Source organism: Tetrao urogallus (genome assembly GCF_951394365.1).
Source record: "Tetrao urogallus genome assembly, chromosome: 1".
Lineage (NCBI taxonomy): Eukaryota > Metazoa > Chordata > Aves > Galliformes > Phasianidae > Tetrao > Tetrao urogallus.
Window position 1 is genome coordinate 181,678,427 of NC_136813.1, and position 17,238 is coordinate 181,695,664.

Consider the following 17,238-nt stretch of genomic DNA (forward strand, 5'->3'; position numbering starts at 1 on the left):
TCTGTAGCACTTTCCAATGACTAACCACTATAAATTGTAGAATTTTTCCCAGGAAGGTGTTTTTCTTGCCTGTCTTTTATTACCCCCGCATGTAGTATCTTACTGTATTTTTTACACAGGTTCTAGAATTGTATTGCCTTCTGACCTTTCGTTTTATCACTTTGTAATGCTTTAATTTACATTACTTTTTTAGTAATTCATTTGCTACAAGATTTATGAATATAGCTGGTTCTGTTCACTGAATTTGCATTCAATGTTAACATTTAAACAAACAAACAAAAAAGAACTATTACTCCTCAGTTTTTACTGAGGTAAACAGGAACAACTCATGCTTTGACAACATACATCAGCACCTTATTCTAGAAACTGCTTGGCTCTGTAATTTGCAATTACTTGTGAAAATCACCTTGAAGCTTGAAGCTCTGTGTTAAATATTGCTTGAAAAGCATTCTTTCCCTCTTTGTGAGACTTGTCTAACTATTTTCAGTTGAAGGTGGGAAGAGTGCGTGACTAAATTTTGTCTTACGTTTACGACCATAGGTAATCAAACTGCATATATATTTAAGACATATATTTCAGTTGGAGCTTTTGCTTTAAGTCCACAGGAGATAATTGGTACATCAGAATTTGTAGAGACGATGTGTTTAGCAAACAGTCTCTGATCTATTTGTGTGTTCAGTAGTTCATTTTAAAATATTTGGGAGAAAAAAAAAAAAGGTTAATTTTAATCAGGTTGTCTGTGTAAACTCTTGAATGTACACAGAAGATGACACAATTTGAAAGAAATTGAGAAACAGAGGCATAAACACATGAAAGGTAACAACTCTGTAGTGCTGCAGTGCACTGAAGACATACATGCTCTGAAGGAGAAAAAATACTAAAATATTATAGCTGCTTGACTTATCTTTCAGTTGTGCTTGCAATTCTGTCTAATGACTAAATTTTACTCCCCTAAAATCTCCAGTAGGTGACTTCCTTATTTATTTCTCATGCATCCTCTATACATTATCTGTAGTACAGTTAATGATAACCTCACCGAACTGCAGCTGTTCTCCCATATGGATAGCAGTGATTTAATGCTTAAGTTCTCTGACTTCTGCCTGCTTATGCAAAGTTTAATTTTCCTGTTTCATTTATGAGGGAGGATGTAGAGCTTGGTATCTATTTTTAGTTGATCAGAGCCACGTTCCTTGACCTTGACATCACTCTCCTATCTGACAATAAAACCCTACATGCTGCTTCACAAAATAGCCATGGATTGCTTGAAGTGTTTTTTTTCTTTTGACCACTGGCCAACTTTTATTTAAATCTGAACCCACATTGCCCTGCTTCTAATAACATGGCCCTTTTTCATTAGGGCTAGAAGGGCCTCTAAAATGCTCTAAAAAATTAGAAAAATAGCTCTCCTCCCAAGATTATATGTTATAATGACGTGTATGTAATCAAGTTGAAAAGATGTTGAATCTTGTATTAGCCACTGCAATTTTAAACAAAATCTTGTATTGGGAAGTATTTTTCCTGTAATAAGTCTTTTTTTGTCTTGCTACAAACTTTTTTTTTTTTTTTTAACCAGTAATAGACTCTTTTGACTTCCAGAAGGAATAGATATATGCCTCAAATTTCTCATGTTCTTTTAACTTGTTGCTTTAAAATGTTTTTTTTTTAATATTTTGGAGGCAAGTGCCAAACTTTTTGAAACAGGCAGTGTATTCAACCATTCCTCCTACCCCCATTCTGTGCTGTCAGTTACTTCAGCAAATAGCTGAATAGTCCTATGCTCATAAGCTTTTATCACTACTGTTCAAGTTCTATTTCTTAAATAAGCCTTTGAGTGACTCTCTAGAAACATCCTCACAGTTGTCATATGCAACTTCCCAGCACTCAACCCTTTGGCTGGGTGGCAGCTTGGAGATGGCACCAGGTTCATGGTTTACCTGGCAGCTGAGGGGTCAGTCACTGCATTTGAAGTATTTGGAAAGCAGGACTTGGCAATAAGATGCTGTACTTGCTGTTCAGATTGTGGCAGTAAAAACAGGTGGAAAAGCAGTCTTGATTACTGAAGGAAAATCCCAGATTGTTACTTCTGTGGAAGTGCAGAGGTAGCAGAATTACCAGGCAGTAACAGTTGCATACAAAGACACATTGTCAAGGTTGAGTTATGAGGAGGTTTTCTATTTTTTAGCGTGCTGATTTGACAAGTGAACTGGAGAAATTCTTGCCTTAGCACTATGTGAAAGCAATGCAGGGTTAACTTGTATCTAATACAGGAAAGGTATTTTCAAACGGTCTGTCATTCTTCAGTCCATAGAATCTCTTCTGTCTCAATATCCACTTACATGAGCTTTCCTGGAACTTTCAATCAAGCTATTTTTATTATACTGCCTTGTGTTTCCTGTTTTTGGAATAATGTTAGCAGTTGAGATAATTTTCTGCCTTTTGGGGGAGAAGTGTCTGTAGAGCACAGCTGTTGAAGGAAGTGCCCGAAGAAAGCATTATGCATCAGACCATAATGCCCAACATTGTCTGGCAAGACTTTCAGAAATAGCTTCTGCTTAGTGAAGAGCTTTTAAAGGTGTACTTATTCCAATATTTCTGCTTTCCATAAAGAAACAAAAGCATTATTTTTAATGCAGTATGTGTGTAATAATAACCCTATGACGTTAGTAAAGTGGAAAAAAGCTTGCATGCTCAGAGAAAGCCAGGAAGTCCCGGGTGACATCTATTTCCCTTAAGAAAAAAAACTCCCAAACACCGGTCACCTAATTTTCAGAGAATGAATATTCTTCAATGTTAGTATGATAAGGAATGATTTTTTTAATGGAGCATTTCCCGTTTGATTACTCTGTGTTCTCATTTGTGAGAAAAATAGTTAAATGTAATAAGTAACTTAAACAACCCTGTTAAGCAGTGTATGAGGGATGTCTAAACGGGTGTGAATTTTGAGTTGCTGACTTGGATAGTACTGCTCTATCATCTGCTCTATCCATAACCTCGACAGGGCAGTTTGATACAAGAGAATCAAATGGAGAAGAGATTTCATTAAACAGTAATCAGTGAGTGGTATTATGAGCTTGTGGTCTTGTCATATCTGATTTAATACTAATTTGTTAGTTAATTGTAATGATTAATGGTATATCTGTACCAGATAAGGATTTAGTCTCACTGATTGCAATATAACAGTGGGTCAGGAAAATGAGGTCAGTGAGGGCAAACCTTGTTCAGCAGGAGGATTTAGCGGTGATTATTTAAAAGAATCATAGTTGGTAAAAGGGGAGCATGCAACCATTTGTGTGTGTGAACTCTCCCTTCTGGCATAGGAGGGGGAAAACTTGAAGGGAAATTTCCTGTTGTCTTACTGTGTATTAAATTGGAGAAAGACTTTTTTTGTTCAACTTATCTTTACTAACTCAGACAAATAACTTATTCCCTAACTTGTTCATTTTTCAAGAACAGTAAAACAGCAAAAGAGTTCCCAAATGATCTTTAGTGAAGCTGTTTTTATGTGCTTTGTGTTGCTTCTATCTTAATGTAAAGTGAGATGGTAATATATGGTCGCATGAAAAGGAGAAGCTATTTGAGGGCCAACCCTGTATCATCCAGCAGAGAATGGAAGAAAGTAACTGGGATGGCTGCAGGAGTTGGGTTTGGGGATTTCCAAATACAAAGATAGTAATTTTGGAGAGAGAGTTTGGAAGCTGGAGAGCTTGCAGCATTTCAGTGGGTGGAGATACCAATAAATGAAAATCCAAACAATTCTCTCTTCAGTTTGGAATCCCTTGTATGAGGGTTTTGGTTATCCATTTCATACTGCTATATCCTTAGAAAATGCTAAGAAAATCACAAGGATTAAATTCAAGCTATCGTCTGCCCTGGATCAGGTAAACTTTCAGTACTGCAGAATATCCAAGTGGGGTAGCAGTCTGTTGTTTTTTACATAGCTGCTCATAGTCTCAGCAATTTGCTCTGCTTTAATTCTTTTTAGACCTTACTTGAAAGTTGGGGAATTAATAGTATTGCTTTGATTTTCGTTTGTGACATGTAGGCATGTGGTGAAAGCTTGCCTGATATCTGTCTGTATAGACTGTCAAGAATCACTGTGCAATGCTTTGGTCTTTAGCCCTATTCACTATAACTCTTACAAACAAGTGCACTGTGTTTTTAGTAGAAACAGTGTGTTTGATGCTTTTTAAGTGATAGACAGAAGAGGCATGTCCTTGGGCAAGAGGTGGCAGTTCAGTTTTATAGCTGTTGAGGTTTTCTGATTGTCCTCTGTGCTTTCCAGTAACCTGGAAAATGCAATTAGGATTTCTGAATCATTCTTGCTTCTTGTTTTGCTGGCAGACAAAGATAGACTGATGTATGTGAGCAGTGTGAGAAGAAACCTCAGCATAAATTACTGGGTAATGCGCTGAAAGGATAATGAACGTAACTTGGAGCCTTGTGATTTCTATATAAGCCTTTTACCTACCTTTGTAATGAATACTTTCTTCATAACCTTGGCTCAGGAGGTAAACATCCTTTGGCCCATGGAGCTGGCACTCTCCTGCTTTCTCTCAAGCGAGGGAGGAAAAAAAAAAAAAAAAGCTTTTTCAGTTTTCTGATTGCAACAGAAGGGAAGTGGAGACTTGTCTAGGAAACCTGAATGCCGTGATCGACAAGGCAAATGTAATTGTTAATGACAGTCCTTTTCCTTGGTCTGGTCCATGTTTTGGCAGTACTGACAGTCTGTCTCTGTACAAGTTACTGTCTGATTAAAAAGAACTTCAAAAAGATGCATCTTGTTTCTGATTGTGTTACGTGACTGAGTTGAGCCAGTTGAGTTTTCTGAACTTCCTTGCAGTTGCTGAAACTTGCCTATGTTGGACTCCAGACTTCAGTCAGAGCTCCCTTTACAGAAGATACGTAGGAGGAAGAGATCTAATGGTAGAGCTGTATGTTTCCTGGCAATTGAGTGGCAGCCTGTATTTAGATACCAGCCTTCACTTACAAACTCCAGAGGCTTGGTTTCTTTGTTAATTGATGGCACATCATGAAATTTTTTGTTTTCTGCAAAATCTGTCGAGTCTCATCCTTCATCAGTGGGTTAGCACTGTATGATTGACTGCTACTGAGAGGATGGCAGTTTCATGTCAGTAGCCTCAATGCACAAGGTCTGGGCAATGTAATCTGCTGGGCAATGTAATCTGCAGTGAGATTTGTTACTGGCACATTTCCAGGTCTATTAGGTGTGTTACATTCTTTCAAGTTTTCCACAACTGCAAATGCTGTCAGACAGACAGGTCTATCACCTAGCAAGCTAGTAGGAGCTTTTGCCTTTTTGAAGGCCTCTGCTTTTTGTCTTTAGCTTTGTTAATAGAAATATATTTTACAGAAGTACTGTGATGGGTTTCTTTGAATAGGTTCAGTTCTACAAGGTATTGGAATACAAAAGGAAGCCTAAGGTCTAGCAGTAACCTTTCAAGAGAAAAGAAAGTTCTGCAATGACCTTGTCTGCAAGAGAAGGTTCTAGGCCTCCTGCTGCAGAGCTGGGTTTGGGTGATTTATAGTTATCCCAAAAAACTTAAGATGTATGGGGTTTAATTGGTTGTTGCTTTACTCAAGGTTACCCTGATACTGGGACCACCTGAACCAGTCAGTAAAGACTCTGGGAACAGCCTGTCTAGCTGGCTGGGAGCATCTGTCTTCTACTGATCACTGTCCTGGACATTGTGCTGGCTTGTGTCTCTGCACAAGTGAAATACTTTCTCATGAAGATGAATGACATTGCCAGCGTTGGGCCAGTTCCTCAGTCTCAGCATATGGCCAAATTGAAGTCCTTTGCAAACCTTAGTTCATCCTGTTTTGATTATATCTACTGGATCGAAGCTGTTGTTTCTTTAAAGTACTTAATTGTTTTTCTGTTCTTTTCTCTCAGTTGCTTTGCTTACGTGATGGAAGGAAATATTTTTAAAGGCTCTGAAATGAAAATGATTCCTATTTGTAGACAGGATCTTAGCTGTGCGAAATATTTGATAGTAAATATTCTTTATATAATGTGAAAGTCAATTGACTGTATGCCTGTAGAGCTTCTCCTTTGAAAAAGCTGAAAATGAGCTGCAGTAATTGCCAATAATCTTGATAATATGCACTATAATTTGAACGATACTCTACTGTGAATGTTTTTATACTGCTTCCCTCATGTCAGTTAAGTTTGATCTGCGCTGTTAGCCTTGCATCTATGAAACAATTAAATACACAAACATAGTGAAATCCTTCTGGACGTATGAAGGAAAATAAAGATGTTTGGTATTAGACAAGCTGTATTCTAGCTCATATAAGGTCTTTTAAAGATTTTTTTCCTAGCTTTATTGAAAATTCCCTATGCTGAATTCCGTTGAGCTACTTCTTAAACAAGAAGAAAGCCAAGAGTACTGGAATGCTGCCGCAAGAGGGCCTGGCAGACACATCTCTGAAAGCATGCTTCTGGGAAAGGATGTGAGCAATCTTTAAAGCATCAGTGAGGATTAGCTTTGGCCTGAATTTATACCCTGTTATACTGAAAAACTTTTAGTGTGTGTTGACATAATTCTTGCCTGTTCCATGAGTCATATTTTATGAACGTCATTTGTATGCAGTGGAAGTGCTTCTTGGAGTTCAGTATTGGTATCAAAGCATTACTATGGCAGTCAGATAGATGGTTATCTAAAATGTTACCAAAATACAGGAAACTTACATCATTGTTTTTTGCAGTTGCCTTGTAGAAGGAGATGCTAAAGAAGAAATATTGCAGCCTCCGGAGCCTCAGCCGGTACCACCTATCTTAACACCATCTCCTCCATCAGCCTATCCGACAGTTACTACGGTGTGGCAGGACAATGACAGATACCATCCAAAGCCAGTTTTGCACATGGTCTCATCAGAGCATTCAACAGACCTCAATGAGAATTATAATAAAACCACAGAACTTTCAGGAAAGAGCGAACCCAGTGAACGTATGGAGAAAAGGCTGGAGCGCAACTTGAGCTTTGAAATCAGGAAAGTTCCTCTTCAGGAGGGCCCACGAAGCTTTGATGGGAACTCCCTGTTGAACAGGGGACATGCTATTAAAGCTAAGCCCACATCATCCTCTGTAATTGATAAGAACTTGAAGTCACAGGAGCAGGTTTCAGGGGATTCATTTGTGGATGCTTCTAAAAACTCATGTATGGAATGCAGCGTGCCACAGTCTAACACAGCCTTAATACCTTCACCAGAAAGTCTGCAGGGCCAGCAGGTGTCTGATGCTCCACCAAGACCAGATCGCCTGCCTCTAACAGAAAAGGGACACGCCAGGTGGTCGCTGCACGGGCCTGAAAATGCACTGCGTACATCAGTGTCTGAAGATGTGTCTTCAGATGGCTTATGTCACGGGGTTAATGCTCTCTCTCTAGTATCGAACACCACGGTTGAACTTCCTTCCAGTGATAAAGGTGATCATACTGCTGTTTCTCTTCGAGCGCCCCTCTGTTTTACTAATCCCCTTCATTCAGATGATTCTGACACAGATGAAATGAACTTTGATGGAGCCATGAGCAGAAGTGCATCTAATATTTCAACCGCAAGTGCCACTGTTTCTGCTGCCACTACTACCGAAAACATCTCTGCCAGAAAAGTATTGCCAATGTCAATTGCTAGGCAAGACTTAGCTGCTGTAATGTGTTCTGAAGATGGCAAAGGTATGTGTTGCTGTGTTTTGGAAGTGCTAGTCTTTATCCTGGTTACATCTGTAGAACAGGGCTAGTTTCTTTACAGTGCAGATTTTCAAATGGGAATTTAAATGGCGTAGTGTGGCAGCTTTGCAAAGGATGTAACTCTTCCTCAGTTCTTCACGAGAGCTGTGTCTGTTAGATTATAGGAACTACAGACCTCACTAACCTGCTTCAAAAGCATTATTGCATAATTAATTGCTGGTTTCTGTGTTACTGGTTGCCACATTTTTTCCTCGTGTTAGAATTTTACTTTCTGATTTTTTGCTGCTTTGGTTTTAGTGGAAGTATCTATAACAGTGCCAGCTTTGGGTAGCTGAAGTATGCTGTATGTGAAATTCCTGTAGAAATTCATGCTTATTAGTGGAAGTGCTGATCTTAAAAATGTAGGTGCATTTTCTTTCACTGTAGCAGTCTTGGAAGTTGCTCCAGATTAGACTGTTGTGTTTTCATAGCACTGTAAATATTTAGCCCTACTTTCCTCCTCTTCTGTCTGTGGCCAGAAAGACACAAAGTAACAATCCTGTTCATGTGAAATTAATCCAAATTCTGCTTCAGTAATTATTTTAACCAATGAACTCAGCTATGCTTTGAAAATCTTACTGCTTTTTGGAAATTATTTGAGCAAGGGAAGTTTGCACAAAATGAGGCAAGAACAGTTCTGCAGAGTGCCAGCATGCTTCATTAAAGGTAAAAGGGTCCTAAAATGTCCAGCTTTGGTTTTCAGTCAGGCTGGCACACTTAAATCACGTGGAGGACAGAACTGGGAAGAAAATTAGGCCTCAGAATCTGACAGTGCAAAGTCCAAGAAAGGAAGTGGTAAGGCTGTGCAGCTGGAAGGTGACTGTGTTTCTCTGTGTAGATCAGACTTTTGCACTAGGCAGTCCTTAAGTGATGCCCTTGCTTCAGGACTGTGTACACCTTGTGCCTTTTTCTCTGGCAAGAATGAGTTCACTTGATGATGCATAGTGCGGCCAGCTGCTTCAAAGCTCACATATTCAGAAAGGTGAATTATTTCCAACTTTGAAAACACTATAGACTCTGTAATTGTTATTTATGCACACAAAACAATACAAGCATATAAATGTACCTGCAGTTCTTAAACCTGGGGCACATTAAAAGTGTTCTGTAGAGCAAAGGCAGAGAACTTTGTCATAGTTTCTTTAACATTTAAGTAAGCAGTCCTTCTCAAATAGCAGGCAGGTCCTCCAAAACCAAGTTATTGTGGCAGTACTGACTTTTTTTCCTTATTGCCCAAGGCAGTCACTATTTATCACTGTTTGAACACTGTTACTTCCATACATATCTCTTCATGTAGATGCTCTAAGAACACAACACGCAAATGTAAAATAAGATGTCAGAAGTAGGATAAAGAATGGGAGAAACATCACACAGCATCTTTTTCTGTGTAACTGCACATGGCAGTTATTCTGAAATAACAGTACAGCCTTGGTGCTGGCATGTTGCTGAATTCACAAGAATGGCATGATTTTATTTTATTCAATTTTTACAGTTTGTTACTTGTTTTTCAGGGTCACTATGGTTTGTTTGTGTTACATGGAACTATTATTGAGCACTTCTCATTTTAGCTTAGGATCATCTCTCATATCAAAAGATTGACTTCAGAAATGTGTTCTTTAACGTAACTAAATGTCTTGACTAAATTTCATTTAGATGCTGATAATAGTGAAGACTCTTCTCCCCCACTCCCAGAAAGAACACCGGAATCATTTGTATTAGCGAGTGAACCAAGTGAGTTTTTTATGCTCTGTGACAGTTGTGGAGGAAGTGTGGAATTCCTTTCAGTGTTGTATTTGGATGCTGCTGCTTTTTGGTTAGTTTTGAGGTGTTAGAGCAAATTGTAAAATGGAATGAAATCTAGCAAATTTAGTTTATTATTTTGAGCTTGCTTGATAACTTCCACAAGCACTTGAACGCAGTCAAATTACTTCTCAACTTCAGACCAAGAGTGCTATGGTGTGGTACTTCATTATGCTGGAGATGTCAGCGTTGGTTCTAGTGGAGCTGGTTTTCAGTCTGAACTGTATGGAAATAAAGTAATTTTTCCATTTGGGGAATTCCTTTGATATTTTATGTGGCATTGCTACTGCAGGTAGGGAACAGGAAAACACAGGACTTCCTTTGCTCAGAATCAGATTAGCAGCAGAAAGTGAAGAGGAAAGATCAAAAGATAATGACATACCATAATGCAGTGCTTGTGGTGAACAAGTCCTGTTATGCTAAATACAGTTTGCTATTTGCCTGAAGCTGCAAGAGAAAAGTGATACTTACAAACTTGCTGATATCTTTGCTTTTCACTCATTGAACTAGCAGCTGCAGAGAATTAAAAAGATAAATGAAAATTAAGTCACAAAACAGAATGATGTTTGGTATCTTACAAGCAAGCAAGAGGAAAAACATAAAACACAAAAATACTCCTGGGGTGGAGTAGTTTTTTACTCGGGTTTTGGTCTGTTATCACTGTGCAGAACTTCCAGAAACATGTCTGAAGAAGGGAATGCAGGTATTTTCAGCCTAAACATATTAGTGCAGTAAGCGTGTAACAGCGTACAGTAAGTAAAGCTGAGTCACAGGGATCCTTTTGTTCGATATGCTGTGGTAGGAAAATACATAATTTTAGGACTTCTGTAAGAACACAAGCAATACTTATCTCTTCAGGCCTGAAGCCACTAAAAGTACTTCAGTTTTGATTGTGTTTTTTCGTTATTTCAGCAAAGCTGATAAGGGTGTCCTTTCTTGTGGGGGCTTTTTTCTGCTAACTGTGCCTTTTTCAGATCTATTATTGTTGAGTTAAATTTTAAAAACACTACTGAAAAATTCTTGTATTGGGTAGGAACCGCTAAAGATACAAAGTGTGAATAGAAAATGCAGAACTGTGTTTGACTTCTGCTGTCAAGCCTTCCTGAAACTTGAAAACCCTTCATGAAGAGAGTTTCAGGTTGTACAAGCTTTTGATTAGAATAAGTTGCTTTATATCATGTTTCTAATGCTGTGTTCTAATGCCTCATCATGCAGAGGATTCAAGTATGAAGATTTTCATGTAATTCTTCCTAGGCACACCCTTACCGAAGTCAGCTATGATTGCACAGTCTGAGTGGAGCATACTGCGTGATCAGCATCTCCCTGAACAATCAATCTATACGGTAAGCAAAGAAAACTGTACTAATTTTTCATTTTTAGTTTCATTTGGAGCTACTGAAAAAAACTCATTTGGAGCTAATGAAAAGGCAAAATACATACAAAAAAAAAACCTAGGGCTGTTGAGCATCTGCAAGCCAGCTGGTTGTTACCCTGCCGTAGCTGCTGAATTGATGTGTGAAGAGCGAGCTTCCAAAAAAACTGTTTTTAAAGTCCAGCAATGTCATCATTAATATCCCTTAAACTGCACCTTCTAGAATGTAAATAAACTGCTTTTACAAGGCTTGCCCCTGCGCTTAATCAATCATAGCACAGTTTGAGCTGGAAGGGAATTGCTGTTTCTAATTGGACTTCCTGCACAGTGTGTGTCAGACCAGGGCTTTATCCAGTTGAGTCTTGAAAACTTCCAAAGACAGAGAGCTCATAAAATGTGGACAATCAGCTTCACTGCCTGAAGGTTTTATTGTATCTGTATTTATTTTTAAGCCATCCCTTCTCTAACCATTGAATTTCGGTATTCACATCAATCTACTGATTGCTCAAAGTCAGTGTAAACACTTGGTAAAAATTTTCAAATTTACACAAATTCTCTTTGCATTTCTGCCTTTTTCTACGCCTCCCCCGAAGACGATTTACTGCTGCCTTTGCACACTATTTAAAAGATTGCCAAAAAGGCGGGTGTGAATTTCCAGGAACTTCAGTTTGAGAGAGAAACCATTCAAGTTTGCAAACAGTCTGTGATGTGATCCCTTCAAATTTTTTGAAATTTTAAGTGCAGTCCTGATAGTAAAGTGTTAATTAGCTACTGTAACATTTTGTTTGTGTTATAGCGAGTCTTTAGTGCAGGAATAAGCAGGTATTCTCACAGATGTTATATATTCTTTGAGGATATTTTTATCTTTAACTTCTTTTGCCCTCAAACTAATGTAAAGCATTTAATAAAACTATTGTAAATATTTCTCATCCACAGGGTTTGAAAACAACTTCACCTGTAATACCTGGTAAGTGATGGGAAAGGTTGTGGCCATTATCATTGTTTTTTGTTTTTCCAATATGAGAAAGAATGCTTCTTCCACTTAGCAATTTGTCTAGCAACCCTGTAAGAGGAAACAGTTCAAGTAATTCTAGCACTTGAACTGATAGAGTGCATTGGGTGTATTTTTATTAGAAGATCAGAAAGTAACAATTTTTCTTTTTCTGGAGATGCAAATATTTCACGCTCTAACTTTGGAAAAGAAATGTGATTGCTTCAAAAGCCATTTCCAGCCCGCAGTGCTTCTGTTTCCTCAACACATCTCTAGAAATGATGGTAGGCCTGCCACAAATGAATCTCTCACTTCAAAAAACATATTTCCTACCCCAAAAAATGTTTAGGCCTTGACTTGGCTCACCAAGTATTTTAGGTATATTTTCAAAACATTGGCATTTCTGAAAGGGCTGTCTGTTCCTTAAACTACTACCTGCTTTCTCAGGAAACGCTATAAGTCGCATTGAAAAATTAATATACTTTTGGTATGCTAAAATAATTAAGACCAAAATAACTGAATTTTCATCTTTGTTAAAATAAAAATATCTTTATTCAGCTAAACTAAAACCTTCCTGTGTTACTGCAGTAGTAATTGTGGAAGCTTGTAGATTTATTTCATGTTACTAAACTACAGAGAAGCAGGTGTTTCTGTATGCATTGCATAATTAGCAAAGCATTGCAGTTTTGATCTTCTGAAAAGGTTTCAGTAAGCAGAGCAGTCCATCGGCTGTTCAGTAGTGCAGCAACCTGATCAAACAAACGGCTTCAGCTGCGATCTTGGTTGATCTGCCACGCACCTTCTGTGCATGCTGGAATGGGCTGTTGCAGTCTATTTGGGCTTGTGTTAAGTGCTTGGTAGAGCTAATTTTAAACAGTGAAATAGTGTTCCAAAATATTACAGATTTGCTAGTAGGTGATTATATAAATAATGGAATACATAGTTACTTAATGTGTCCTTAAGCACCTTCCATTTAGAAATGACGTGGACACATGAGTTTGTATTGATGTACTAAATGGTACATTGTGACCTCCGCGGGTTTTAGACATCCTTTCAAACTTCCTTAAAAGGACATTTTGTATTTGGTAAGCAGGGACGTGTCTCTGGAATTGCTGAGCATCTGCATGTGAACGATTTTGAAGTGTTTTTAAGAAAAATGTGCTGTTCAATCTTTTTTGTAAACAGTATTTGATGCACTTAATGTTCCAAACTGAGCTGTAGTTAAAAATAGCACCAAGTTCTGCCTGAATGAGCGCTGCATTCAAGGAGTGTGTCTTTGTTTTCCAGGTCGTCCTGAAATAAGCAACAAAACACCAACGGATGTTTTACCTCAGATTGCTTTTTCTGGTTCTAGTGATCCGAGAGGTCAAATTTCAGATCTTCCTGCAGAAATAACAGATATTGGTAATTGCAGTTCATTCAAAGCTAACTGCTTGATATTTGAAACAGGAGATTTCATTAACAGTACTGGTTTGGATAGCTGCTGCTACCTTCCTCCGATTTACCAGTGGGCAAAACCTGACCAAGTAAGCTGGTCCTGTCTCATCAGTGTCACTTTTACCCAGAATGAGAAACACGGGTGTTCTTGGGCATTAATCACTTCTAAAGTTGTTTTAATGAGGGTTAGGTTGCAGTTGGACTTGATGATCTTTAAGGTCTTTTCTAACCTGAGCAATTCTATGATTCTATGATATAACCTCTATAGAACATTGGGAGCTTTCAGAAATAACATTTGGAAAAACTGCTTTGGTACTCAGGAGGAAGAGTATCAGTAAATAATAACAAAGGCTGGAATACTGTATGTACTGATACGTACCTTCCAAAAGAGGTTTAAATAGCGACATACAGACATGGGCAATTTGTATATAGTTGCATTTTCTATGGCTTTAGTACCTCTAGAGTTTTTGATACCAGAAAGCAGCCTTTTTAGCCCTGAGAATATAGCTGTTATGTAGGAGCTGGAGCACATCTTACAGTGGTCCTTCTGACTGCTGCCAACATTGGTGAGGTGGTGTTGTCCAAGTGCACAGCAGTATTAAACATGTTTGTTTCTTTAGGTTTTGGTAACCGCTGCGGAAAGCCCAGAGGACCGAGAGAGCCACCTTCAGAATGGACATGATCCAAGACTTATGGACATACTATCAATAAATTATACTGGAAAACTCAAGTGCCACTGAACTAGAAAAATAGTATTCCACTCTTCTGGGGGGCAACTAACACAGAGCAGTGTAGATCTAACTACCAGATGGTACACCTTCACAGTACATCCCACGCAAAACCTTAAACATTGTTCACAACAGTGGATTCCAGTATTACAACTTAACTTTTTGCTGGGGCCATCTACCTGCCTTATTACACTTAGGAGAAAGTATTACATATGATTTATTTTGTAACTTCAAGTATTATTGCCTTAATGTCTTTTAACCCTGTTACACGCTGCTTGTAGACATATGTTAATATAGTAATACTTCGGACAGATTGTGTTTATGGACTACTTTTTGCTAACGTTTGATTACCGTGTATGCATTATTTTGTATATGTACAGGGCAAGTATATAATTTGATAAAGTTGCAATCATAAAATATTAACAGAAGATGTAAGAAATCTCTGCATGATCTAAATTTTTGTGTACCTTATTTGTAAATTATTTGCCCTGAAGTTTTAGAAAATAGTTTCTGGGGTTTTTTTTTTTTTTTTTATGTTTTTTTTTTTTTTTTTTTTACAGAATTGCTGGACACACACAGCCAGAATTGCAGGTTAGCAGAGATAAAGATTGTAATACATTTTGTAAATTGTAAGCAAAAGGTTATTTTTATATTATATACTGTTTAATTGTCAGACCTGATTTGTTCTGGTTTTCATCTAGTCACAGAGATTCAGTAAGTGCCTTGGAACAATATTGAATTCTCTTAGCCTGTGTATGTTACTTCAGTGTTTTGAGTTCATCTGGAATTAGATGATTGAAAATATTTGTATGTTTCTAGTATATTTGACCTGCCAGTAAAAGAGAAACCGTTCTACATCTTCAACACTCCTTAGTTTTCATTTTGATGTTTCATCAGTTGCAATTTGTAGAAAATTCATCCCTGTCAACTTTCTGTAGAATAGTTTTACAATTTGAATGTGGCGTGTTTCTAATTTGGGGAAAACCAGAACACTGGTGAAAGGACTGTTAAATACCACTGTCTTCTCTCTCAATGGTAAGTACCATTTTTGTTGTTGGGAAACTCTGTATGTAAGAAAACAACTTATATGAAGGTTCAAGTAGAGCCCTTGCAACTACACTGTATCTTGGCAGTATGTTACATCGAGAGTTAATCCTTATAAGGATTCCTTACTTAAACTTTTCTGTAATAGAATCTTTAAATTAAAGAAAGTAAAAATTGCAGTATGGGTGTTTTTACTCTTAGGAAAACAACTGTATTCAGAAGCAGTCTAAAACAGGCGGGAGGGTGGCAGCCTGGCTTAGCTTATAGCTTTTGTACATGAATACAAATAGTGATCCTCAGGTCTTCATCTCTGTTAATGGCTTAAAGCTGTGGCTAGCAGTAGTGCATGACATGTTCAGGGTAAAAAAGCTTATTTTAGGTAGAGGAACTGTCTATTAGTCTGAATTTTAGCTGTGGAAATGTTGTGTCAAATTGTGTATTTGTACCTTTAGGGCCTCTCTGCTAAAGGAGATCTAATGTCCAGGTGGCAGCATGCAAACAATTTGCAAAAGATACATAACCTGCAACAACTGTTTTGGACTGTGGAGAAATCCCAGTGTGTTTGGTACAAACCACAGCATGCCTGCCTGCCTGGGGAGTGCTTTCAAAGAACTGAATGTGCTTGAAGTACTTCACCTTAGCTCCCCCTGGGTATGATTTTGCAATTACTCATTTAACAAAAACTCACTCACAGATGCCATTTGGGCTGACCTGTATCAATGGCTGCCTGCTTTGTAGCAGCTGGCACAGCTGGACTGTCCTGCAGCCTGCAGAATGAAGGTGGTCCAGTTACATTCCTTGCAGGGAAGATGAGCTTTGCCTCCCTCTCACAGACGTCCCGCAGTTCTGCGATGGGCTGTTGTTACCTCTGGGCAGTCCAAAGCACAGACTTCTTGAAGCAGCTGCTCCATAAGAAAACTTCCAAATGTATGTTAGGTGTATACTTTCAGGGTCATTTCTATTTCTCTGTACCAGGAATGTATAAAATTATACAGATTGTGGATAGTCCACTTTTCACATTTGACTCTTGCTCATGACTGTCAGGAATCATGTGTACTGTGCAGAACTTCTAGGCTCATATTTTTCCCCTTAAATTTGCATGAGTTTTATGGTATTCCAGGCTGAGTTTGTCATAGCAGATCCTCAGCCTTGCTGTAGCAAATATGAGACTGAAACCATCCTGCACTGATTTTTTTTTTTTGTACTGATTTTTGCAGTCTTCGGCAGATCTGTTTTACAGCTCATGGTCGCGTGCTTACATTCATCTGAATTTAATATTTTCCCTATTTCATTTCAGGAAAACTGACAGCTTTAAGTGCAAGGCCAAAGCTGCCCACGTCGCTGTGTCTGTGGGCGGTAAGAGATGAGCACAGTGTAACTTCAAACTGTTACTCAGTCTAACACAAAAAAACGCATGTCAAAAACTTAGAAAAAGTTCACAAAAATTATCACTGGATCTGAACTAGGCCAAATAATTGGACTCTGTGTATTGAAACCAGCCTGATGCGTTCTTTCCCAGAGTGTAGCTCCAGTGTTGGTTGTTTCTCCACTGCCTCCCAAGGCCCTTCAGCCTCAGCCTTCAAAGTGCAGCATGAATCAGGTGTGCAGTTGGCTCAGTGTGACGAAGGGCCACGCACTGCTCAGCCCAGTTACATTTCTCGCTGTCTGTTAAGAAAGCCGGCTGCATTTGCGTGTCATTTTCCTTAAAGAAGTTTCTCACTCACACCTGCGAAAGCAAGGAGAAGTCTGAAAGGATCACCTCTGGGCTTCTGTGTATTGCCAGCAGGGCTTGGTTTTCTTGGGAAGTGGGCTTTTATAAGGATGGATGTAGATGAAGGGCAATACCACAAGCAGGCTCCCAAACTCTGTGCTGCCACGATGGCTGCTTTTAGTCCTTAGTTGTACTGCCTTGGAGCAGTGTGCTGCTGTACAAGTGTGAAACCGTGCTCCAGGTGGTAGTTCCCAGTGGGCAGAAAGCTGCATCACTTTCCGAGGGCAGTTCTCTTTGGTTTAAACACATTGGGTAGGACATGACCGTGGGCTGATCTAACTTCAGTTTGGGGACTGTGTGCTCTCAGCTGCTGTGTGACATTGTGTACATCCAGGAAAATACTTTTTGTT

The 17,238-nt window shown here is 38.7% G+C and overlaps 1 protein-coding gene across 1 annotated transcript in view; it reads left to right on the forward strand.

The window, feature by feature from the left end:
• Nucleotides 1–14,027, forward strand: part of PTPN12 (protein tyrosine phosphatase non-receptor type 12) — a gene marked incomplete at both ends in the record, with an annotated part of 68,905 nt that extends 54,878 nt beyond the window's left edge. Inside the window, 6 exons of the mRNA XM_079547345.1 lie at nt 6,730–7,694; nt 9,399–9,476; nt 10,800–10,888; nt 11,854–11,884; nt 13,196–13,312; nt 13,966–14,027. Coding sequence (XP_079403471.1) covers nt 6,730–7,694; nt 9,399–9,476; nt 10,800–10,888; nt 11,854–11,884; nt 13,196–13,312; nt 13,966–14,027 — 1,342 coding nt within the window. The remainder of the gene's footprint in view (nt 1–6,729; nt 7,695–9,398; nt 9,477–10,799; nt 10,889–11,853; nt 11,885–13,195; nt 13,313–13,965) is intronic.
• Between the last annotated feature and the right edge of the window lie 3,211 nt (nt 14,028–17,238).